Source organism: Triticum urartu, chromosome 2 (assembly GCF_003073215.2).
Source record: "Triticum urartu cultivar G1812 chromosome 2, Tu2.1, whole genome shotgun sequence".
In the NCBI taxonomy this organism is placed as follows: domain Eukaryota; kingdom Viridiplantae; phylum Streptophyta; class Magnoliopsida; order Poales; family Poaceae; genus Triticum; species Triticum urartu.
In genome coordinates, this window is record NC_053023.1 from 657,929,373 (window position 1) to 657,939,187 (window position 9,815).

Here is a 9,815-nt window from a genome sequence, read left to right on the forward strand (position 1 = left end):
CAATCCACACTCCTCTATACAATCTCTGAAACTTTGCATAAATTGTAAGGGCCTGATATTTCCACCATCATTTTCACTTGCTACTAATATCTCATTGAAATCTCCTATGATCATCCACGGTCCCTCGGTGTTGTTATGCAATGTCCTCAGATAAGTCCAGGATAGGTGCTTCAAATCCCAACTGGGTTCTCCATAAAACCCCGTCAAGCGCCAAGCCATAGCATTGCCATCCATCACAAAACCATCAATAAAGTTAGGCGATGAATAATTCAAAACCACTTCATTTGAGTTATTATAAAAGAGTACAAGCCCTCCAGACCGACCATCACTTTCTACGACATGTAATTGATCAAAACCTAACTTCTTCCTAATCTCATTTGCCTTATCTTTGTTCAGATGTGATTCAGACAAGAAAACCACATCCGCTTTCACACGCCCTTGCAGATGCAAGAGCTCGCGAACTGCCGTGGGCGAAAGCATCCCGCGGCAGTTCCATGCAAGGGTTTTCATTGCTCCCGGCGGTCCTCCGCCGAGGAGGCCGCCGATACAACATTGGGGTCATTTGCAATCGCTTCACCATCCACTCCTTTCAGCTTTTTCTTATTGGCATTTTTCTGTGGGGTCCCCATCGGATCAGTGCTAACAGAACCTCCCCCATCAAAGTTATCCACCTTGTTTGCTGTGTTGCCCACTGGTACAATAGCTCCAGCGTTCTCTTGTTGTATCGCTTCACTGTTACAAATCACAGTAGCACCCGACTCCTCTGCAGTACGTTTCCTTAGGACATTTACATGATCTGCCACCACAATCTGCCCTATGGTCTCACCCAAATCCGGATTTCCAGATTTCTTAGTCATCAGGGCTTCCTTGTTAGCAATTTCAGGTCCATGTGAACTAGTTTTTTCTCCCAGGTTACTGGCAGCTTGCTGGTTGTAGGCGCTGTTATAGCGCCAATTTGCGAACTCATGCATCCCACGTCCTCTTCCTCTTCCAAACTCGCCTGCCAAGTCATCCTCCTCATCACCATTCCATTTACCATTGGAAGGGCCGAAGGAACGTGTGTTTCTCCCTCGGCCACCATTACTTCGACCTCCACGACCACCTCCTCTTTCCCGTCTCGGAGCAAGGAGAAAATTCCCCCATTCAAATTTGCTTACATCGTGCTCTCTCGTGCCGCACTCCTCATACCAGTGCCCCATCAAGCCGCAAGCATGACAGAAGGTGGGTAGCTTTTCAAATTTCACCAAATATTTCTCTGTTTCTCCACCCTTTGTGATATCGACCACCCGGGTAAGTTTTTTGTTCACATCTAACCTAACTCTGATGTGAATAAATTCACCTGCAAAGCCATTAGGGAGTGTAACCTGAACCTCCTGAACCTCACCAATCCTTTGAGCTAGGTTTTCAAGTGCCTTCTCTCTTCTAAGCACACCATCAGGTAATTTATGGATTTGGCACCACGTCTCAAGCTTATCTAGTTTGACCTTCTCTGGATTGGTGAACCCATCGTATTCTGCCAGAATCACAGCGTGTCCTTTGAAGTCCCACGGCCCCTGATGTATAGCCTTATTCCAATCTCCAAGGCAGTTAAACTGAATCGAGAACAAATTTGCATCAATCCTTCTCCAAACCACATTCAAGGCAGGATTCCATGCAGCCCTCATATCTGCAATCAAAGCACTATGGCTGTAAGTTTTCGTTGTGAGCAAGCGCCCCAAGGCTAACCACTTAGGTTTGATTTCCTCGACATCAAGTTCTTCTTCCCAGATCAGATCGTCAGCCTCATCATCTTGCAGCGTCAACCTCTCCAGCAAGTTGCTTGTCTCTCCCACTCCTGCATCCTGTTTCTCCAAACTTTCCTGCGATTCCGACATGATCGGGTTGCCGGTGCTGACAGATCGAGAAACCCCTAGCCCCTAGCTTTTGTCGCCTCACCTCCAAGGCCGGGAAGAACCACAAGGGATCCCCTGGATCAGCCCGAGAGGGAGAGAGAGTTGAGCGGGGGGAGGAGGGGGACTGAAGGGCGGCGGAAGACTCGCCGGGCAAAACTCACGACAGCAGCGCCGTCGGAGGACTAGAGAACCCTAATCGTGAGAGACTAGGGGAAGAAAAAAGACTCAGCTTTTCAGCTTTGTTCGATTCCTTCTGTGCTAGTGAACTTTGTTGTGGTGCACTGGTCATGATAGTCGGTTGTTCGTTCAATTCGTCCTAACATGGGCCCTTTCGGCCATTGTCCGGCTTTCCTTGTTCAATTTTTCCATCTTACATCTTTTTTCTTAAAAGACGTAGAGATTTGTCGTGATATTTGATAAAAACGTGTTCGCATTTTGGAAACATTCATTTTATATTTGAAGCATTAATGTGCCATTGGGAAAATTTCAAGGTTATTTAAATATATATATATATTTCAGAAGAAAATGAGCACCAATGAGGCAACAAGACCACATCAAACTGTTAATGGCGCTCAGACCGAGCCAAAGTAGCTGAGCCAGAAACTTGAACTCCCACACACAAGCCACACAGGGCAACTAAGGCAGAGGAGAAGAGGAAACAACATATTCACGCTAAACTTACAAGGCTGAATTCATTTGTCACATGTTAGCTTGGTTCGGAGAGAATTGCATCGGTACATCATGCTCGGAGAGAATTGCCTTTTTCTCCAACGGATCATTTAACCAATTCAATTTGTAATAGCTGACCACACCTGACGTGTGGTTGGAGAGAATTGCATCTTTTAGGGCATGAACTATGGTGGTATGTGAACACACTGCCTCACGAAAAAAAGTAACTTGAGACATCTATATTAATTTTTTCTCCCCGGTGCAAGCTACCACTAGTGAGCATCATCAAGAAATGAAAAGTAAAGACTCTAATGCACATGCATCTCTACTCTTCACTCCATCATTTTCAGCTTTTTACACCGGATCATACTTTTTCTCTTGAAACACCCGCCTCCTGAAGAGGATCCGGCTTCTTCTTCATAATCTGTTTTTCCTGACATCCGATCCTACATGACATGTGAGCATCACCCTGAGGCTATGCATTGGCCATGCCCTTAGGCAGTTTGCAGCACTCGTCACGGCGGGACTCGTTACACACTGACTTTAAAGAGTCTTTTGGTTCCCTGCAGAAGAAAAAGGAGACGAGTGTATAGGTTGGTAGCACGTCACGTACAGGCTGATACATCATTATTACAGCAAAACTTTGGAGATATGGGACAACTTTTGCGCAAAGAAAAGGGATAGGAGATAAATGTATAGTTACCTCGTGCTCATATATAGTCCTCGACATCCTTTAGTTGCAGGTCTCACGGCCCCAACGATTCCTTGTCGAATGTGGAGTCGTGCGTGCTCACAGTCGCACTGGTAAATATCTGTACCTATCGACCGATTTGCGTGGCTGGAGTTGAACGCGCGTGATGCACGTGCAGGTGGGAGCATATATATACAGTTACATCGGAGCCGCGTGCACCACTCACAAGAGCAGAATTACTACCTCGTTGGCTTGAGTTGCCAAAGAACTGTAGTAGTGAGTAGCTGAGCTAGTGACAGGGAGGATATGGCGCCCGCGGAAGGGAATGCGAGTAGGAAGACGGCGTGCGTCGATGCTATGCCGATCCCCCCCCCCCCCCCCCCCCCCCCCCCCTTGGGCGACTCGGGGGCGACTAGGGTTTCCCCGGCGCCTCTACCCCCTCCAGCCCCTCCTCCCCTTGCTGCCGATGAAGGTGGCGGCGAGGCTCCCCGTCGCTTCGTCCTTTGGCGAAGGACCCTGGACGCCGGGGCGGCGGGCCCGGACGGCGAGGCGGCGCCACCTTAGCGGTAGGTGGCGGGCGCGGGATGCAGCGGACGGCCTCCTCGGCAGCTTGGGCAGCGAGGAGCCGGCAGGAGGTGGTCGTGGTGTGGGCTTCTTCCACTCCAGATCTGAAGGTCGTGCTTCTCTCCCCCTCTGCTCCACTCCCCCCTCTGGCGGTGTTCGATCTGTGGCTTTCGCTATCAGATCCGGTGCTGGCGGGGTGATGGTGGTATATGACTGCGTCTGGGGTAATCCCATGGCCGGTTCTTCGGCCACGGCGGCCACGGCGCGTGCGCGCGTGGTTTTCCTCCCTGGAGGCGCCGTTGAGGACCTGTTTCTTTCCACCCCCATCCCAGATCCCGGGTGAAAGCCCAAAACCCGTCCCGGGTGGGGCGACGGCGTCGCCATGCGCGTCGTTCTCTCCTTGGAGACGCCGCCTGGGGCTCTCTGGTTCTTCGGAAGAGTGGTTGTGAGGTTGGAGAGCGCTCGTTGGCGGCGAGCCCAAGGAGTGATTTTTTTTGTGTAGGGTGTGTGTTCCTGCAGGTGTATGCCTTGACGGAGTAATGCTCTGCGGCGCCAAGGTCGTGGTGTGTCATGGTGGCTCTGCTCCTGAGCCGGGTTGGAGGGGGATAGGGTTCCTCTTCCCGTTGACAGCCCCACGACGCGCACCGCGGAAGTCTCTTCCCTTGTGCGGACACTGGAGCGGCACCTGGTGCTTCCAACTTTCTTTCCTGGTGCTTTGCATTGCTTCTTCGACGATCCTCCCGGCAGCTTTCCTTCTGTTTCTCGGTGTCCAAGGAAGGTGGCAGTGCAGCGGATGTGGTGTGTCTTTGGTGTGGCGAGGACCGATAGTTTACTTGCTCTGGTGTGTCGGCCGGCGCCTGCTCTAGCTCTCGGGTGAGCTCCCAACGATCTGATGGTGCGGCGCCTTCGAGCCTAGGCGAGAGGATAGGGTTCCTCTTCGGCGTTGGAAGACAGGTGCTCGTTTTGTCCGATGCTCCATGGTCAGGCGACCCCCGGTGCCTCCATGCTACTGACTGAACCTCGATGCTTCTTTGTTCTCCTGTCTTTGGTTCCGGGGTGCAGCGGGCTTCGACATTACTTGCAGGACTTTCTCGTGTATTTTCTTGGTGTGCAGTAGTGTGCGTTGCGTTGTAAGCTGTTCAGTCAGCTTCCATGTATCTTTCGGTCGCTCATGCTTGGTGGCCTTGTGTAATCCTGGCCGGTTGATGGCTTTGTTAATTCAAAACTGGGCTCTACTTGAGCCTTCGTTCCAAAAAAAAAAGACGGCGTGCGTCACCGGAGGGAGTGGGTATATCGCGTCGGCGCTGGTGAAGATGCTGCTGGAGAAGGGGTACGCCGTGAAGACCACCGTCAGGAACCCCGGTATAATTGCTTGCTCTAGATCTTCATTTACCTCTTGTGAAATCGTCAGAACTTACTGAATGAAATGGTCATATGCGTCGTGGTGTGTTGGATTCTCAGATGACACGGAGAAGACCGCGCATCTCAAGGCCTTGGAAGCGCTCGGACCCTTGGAGGTCTTCCGCGCCGATCTGAACGAAGAGGGCAGCTTCGACGATGCTGTCGCCGGCTGCGACTACGCCTTCCTCGTCGCCGCTCCGGTGACCCTCTTGCCGGAGAACCCTGAGGTAAGCAACCACCACCACACTACAGTTTTAACTTCACTGAGGTTATGGTTAACCCACTATCGAGTATTGAGTATTGGCAATGTTTGCTTTCCTTTCATGTGTGGTGTCAGGAAGAAGTGATCCAGCCAGCGATTCAGGGAACCCTGAACGTGATGAGGTCGTGCGTGAAGGCGGGGACGGTGAAGCGCGTGGTCCTCACATCGTCCACGGCCGCCATCTCCAGCCGGCCGCTGCAAGGTGAAGGCCATGTCCTGGATGAGGAATCCTGGTCCGATGTCGAGTACCTCAGGGCCAACAAGATCGGTACCTGGGTGCGTACACATCTATCGTCTATGCATGCATCTTCAGTCAAGTTGAAAGTAGCATAAAAAAGTTTGGAATGACGCCGTAAGTGCAGGCGTACCCTGCGTCGAAGGTGCTCGCGGAGAAGGCAGCGATGGCGTTCGCGGAGGAGAAGGGCCTCAGCCTGGTCACCGTGTGCCCCGTCGTCGTCGTCGGCAGGGCCCCGGCGACAAAGGTGACGACCAGCGTCCCCGAGATCCTCTCCTTGCTATCCGGTACGTGAGGCCTCAAACTGAAACGCGCGCACAAAAATTATGCAGTGATGCATCCGTGGAGACGGTGTGTGATGGATGATTTCAGGCGACGACGACATGGTCGACAGACTGGAACTCATCGAGCAGGCGTCGGGGTCGATCCCGTTGGTCCACATCGAGGAGGTGTGCCGCGCCGAGATATTCACCGCCGAGGAGGCCACGTCGGGGCGGTACATCGTGTGCACCCTCAACACCTCCGGCGTGGCGCTCGCCCACTTCCTGGCGGCCAAGTACCCGCAGTACGAAATCAACACAGATCAGTAAGTACACGACGTGTTACATAAAAGCTGGAGTACTAGTTGTGCGAGAAATGCTACATACTCGGGCTGCTCTTTACGGAATCAACGGAGAGGCTGAGCTGGGTTTTTTTATAATCAGAAATGATGAATCCCGAAAGTTTGGATTTTAAGCATGACAACCTAAACGTTTTTCATGGCAACTTTAATTCATGCGAGGTTGGCAAACATGGCAATTTTCTGAAAAAAAAACAAATTAAGGCAAAGTTGCCATGTCTTAACAACTAAACTTGTCATCTCGCATCAACTAAATTTGCCATGAAAAAACATTCGGGATGACATGCTTAACATCCGAATGTTCGGGATTTATTGAGGTCCTTTTTAATTGGGTAGAAATCTGATGAAGGGCCCACCCCAAGTGAGAATCAGGGGGGCGATGAGATTAGTTATCGTCCCGTAAAACCTCCGTAGTTGGGCCGTGCATCTAGAATTATCATTAATTGTGCGATGCACTTGACCACCAATAACGCTAGACCTACAAAGAAGTATAAAGATTTACTTGACCTTTCAAACTAATTCTCTCTCACCCCCTTATTTTAAGTGGAGTGGGTGATAACCCACAAGTATAGGGGATCGCAACAGCTTTCAAGGGTAGAGTATTTAACCCAAATTTATTGATTCGACACAAGGGGAGTCAAAGAATATTCTCAAGTATTAGCAGCTGAGTTGTGAATTCAACCACACCTGGAAACTTAGTATCTGCAGCAAAGTGTTTAATAGCAAAGTAATATGATAGTGGGGGTAGCGGCAACAAAAGTAAAGACAGCAAAAGTAATGTTTTTGGTATTTTGTAGTGATTGTAACAGTAGCAGCGGGAAAGTAAATAAGCGTAAACCAGTATATGAAAAACTCGTAGGCACCGGATCAGTGATAGATAATTATGCCGGATGCGGTTCAACATGTAACAGTCGTAACATAGGGTGACACAGAACTAGCTCCGATTCATCAATGTAATGTAGGCATGTATTCCGTATATAGTCATACATGCTTATGGAAAAGAACTTGCATGACACATTTTGTCCTACCCTCCCGTGGCAGCGGGGTCCTTTTGGAAACTAAGGGATATTAAGGCCTCTTTTTAATAGAGAACCGGAACAAAGCATTAGCATATAGTGAATACATGAACTCCTCAAACTATGGTCATCACCGGGATTGGTCCCGATTATTGTCACTTCGGGGTTGCCGGATCATAACTAAAAGTGCAACTATCCCTAGGTGGTTTTGGTAATTCATAACAACATATAGCTCATTGAGCTAATGCTATTCCAAGATGATTATTTTAGAAAAGCTCAATGATTGGCATGGCATGGATGTGAAAGTGGAACCCTCAAAATGTTAAGGACAAAGGATTGGCTCAAACTCAAAAGCTCAAGACTCTTCATTTTATATTTTAGTGATCCAAGATCACATTGAGTCCATAGAAAAAGCCAATACTATCAAGGAGGGATGAGGTGTTGCTTAATGAGCCTCCTGCTTCATGTGCTTAATGATATGCTCCAAAACCCTCAACTACTTTCCCATATCCACATATGACCAAAACTCTAAGCCAAACTCGGTCCTACCGATTTTTCCTATCCGGCGCCACCGAGTTTCAATTGTCATTAGCCACTGCCAAACCCTAGCAATTCGGTCCTACCGATAAGGTTCTCGGTCTCACCGAGATGGGATTGCAAACTCTCTGTTTCCCTTTCGTAACTTTTCGGTCCCACCGAAAGAGCGAATCGGTCCCACCGAGATTGCAATGTAAACTCAGTGTTTTCCTTTTGTAACTTTTCGGTCTCACCGAGTTCCACTCGGTCCCACCGAAAGAGCAAATCGGTCCCACCGAGTTTGCCTGACCAAGTCTCTGGTTAGCTAATTACCAAACTCAGTCTCACCGAGTTTGTGTAATCGGTCTCACCGAGATTACGTTATGCCCAAACCCTAACCGAATCGGTCCTACCGAGTTGCATGTCAGTCCCACCGAGATTCCTAACGGTCACTAGGTTTACTATTTCGGTCCGACCGAGTTTATTTATTCGGTCCCACCGAGATTGGAAATCTGTGTAACGGTTGGATTTTGAGTGGAGGCTATATATACCCCTCCACCTCCTTCTCATTCAGTGAGAGAGCCATTAGAACACACACATCATTCCTACTCATATGTTCTGAGAGAAAACCACCTACTCATGTGTTCAGTTCAAGACATTCCATTCCTACCATATGAATCTTGATCTCTAGCCTTCCCCAGTTGCTTTCCACTCAAATCTTCTTTCCACCAAATCCAAATCCTATGAGAGAGAGTTGAGTGTTGGGGAGACTATCATTTGAAGCACAAGAGCAAGGAGTTCATTACCTACACACCATTTGTTACTTCTTGGAGAGTGGTGTCTCCTAGATTGGCAAGGTGTCACTTGGGAGCCTCCGACAAGATTGTGGAGTTGAACCAAGGAGTTTGTAAGGGCAAGGAGATCGCCTACTTCGTGAAGATCTACCGCTAGTGAGGCAAGTCCTTCGTGGGCGTTGGCCATGGTGGGATAGACAAGGTTGCTTCTTCGTGGACCCTTTGTGGGTGGTTGCTTCTTCGTGGACCCTTCGTGGGTGGAGCCCTCCGTGGACTCGCGCAACCATTATCGGTCTCACCGAGTTTGTGTAATCGGTCTCACCGAGATTACGTTATGCCCTAACCCTAACCATATCGGTCCTACCGAGTTGCATGTCAGTCCCACCGAAAATCTCTAACGGTCACTAGGTTTACTATTTCGGTCCGACCGAGTTTGTTGATTCGGTCCCACCGAGATTGGTAAATTGTGTGTAACGGTTGGATTTTGTGTGGAGGCTATATATACCCCTCCACCTCCTCTTCACTCGTGGAGAGAGCCATCAGAACACATCTACACTTCCAACTCATATGTTCTAAGAGAGAACCACCTACTCATGTGTTGAGGCCAAGATATTCCATTCCTACCACATGAATCTTGATCTCTAGCCTTTCCCTAGTTGCTTTCCACTCAAATCTTCTTTCCACCAAATCCAAATCCTATGAGAGAGAATTGAGTGTTGGGGAGACTATCATTTGAAGCACAAGAGCAAGGAGTTCATCATCAACACACCATTTGTTACTTCTTGGAGAGTGGTGTCTCCTAGATTGGCTAGGTGTCACTTGGGAGCCTCCGACAAGATTGTGGAGTTGAACCAAGGAGTTTGTAAGGGCAAGGAGATCGCCTACTTCGTGAAGATCTACTGCTAGTGAGGCAAGTCCTTCGTGGGCGTTGGCCATGGTGGGATAGACAAGGTTGCTTCTTCGTGGACCCTTTGTGGGTGGTTGCTTCTTCGTGGACCCTTCGTGGGTGGAGCCCTCCGTGGACTCGCGCAACCATTGCCCTTGGGTGGAGCCCTGTGTGGACTCGCGCAACCATTACCCTTCGTGGGTTGAAGTCTCCATCAACGTGGATGTAGGATAGCACCACCTATCCGAACCACGGGAAAAACATCCGTGT

The 9,815-nt window shown here is 49.5% G+C and overlaps 1 protein-coding gene across 1 annotated transcript; it reads left to right on the plus strand.

The window, feature by feature from the left end:
• The first annotated feature begins 5,021 nt into the window (after positions 1 to 5,021).
• On the plus strand, positions 5,022 to 6,323 carry LOC125533915 (anthocyanidin reductase ((2S)-flavan-3-ol-forming)-like). Its single transcript, XM_048697241.1, has 5 exons — positions 5,022 to 5,178; positions 5,278 to 5,444; positions 5,555 to 5,755; positions 5,842 to 6,001; positions 6,087 to 6,323. The coding sequence occupies exons 1-5, from the start codon at positions 5,022 to 5,024 to the stop codon at positions 6,302 to 6,304; spliced, it is 903 nt and encodes a 300-aa protein (XP_048553198.1). The 3' UTR covers positions 6,305 to 6,323.
• The last annotated feature ends 3,492 nt before the right edge of the window (positions 6,324 to 9,815 follow it).

What these genes read in the sequence shown, in the direction of transcription:
- LOC125533915 (XM_048697241.1), top strand. Translation starts at nt 5,022, where the DNA reads ATGGCTTTGTTAATTCAAAACTGGGCTCTACTTGAGCCTTCGTTCCAA. An exon ending in TCTTGCCGGAGAACCCTGAG is followed by an intron (nt 5,445 to 5,554) that starts GTAAGCAACCAC and finishes GTGTGGTGTCAG; the next exon opens with GAAGAAGTGATCCAGCCAGC. An exon ending in GATCCTCTCCTTGCTATCCG is followed by an intron (nt 6,002 to 6,086) that starts GTACGTGAGGCC and finishes GGATGATTTCAG; the next exon opens with GCGACGACGACATGGTCGAC.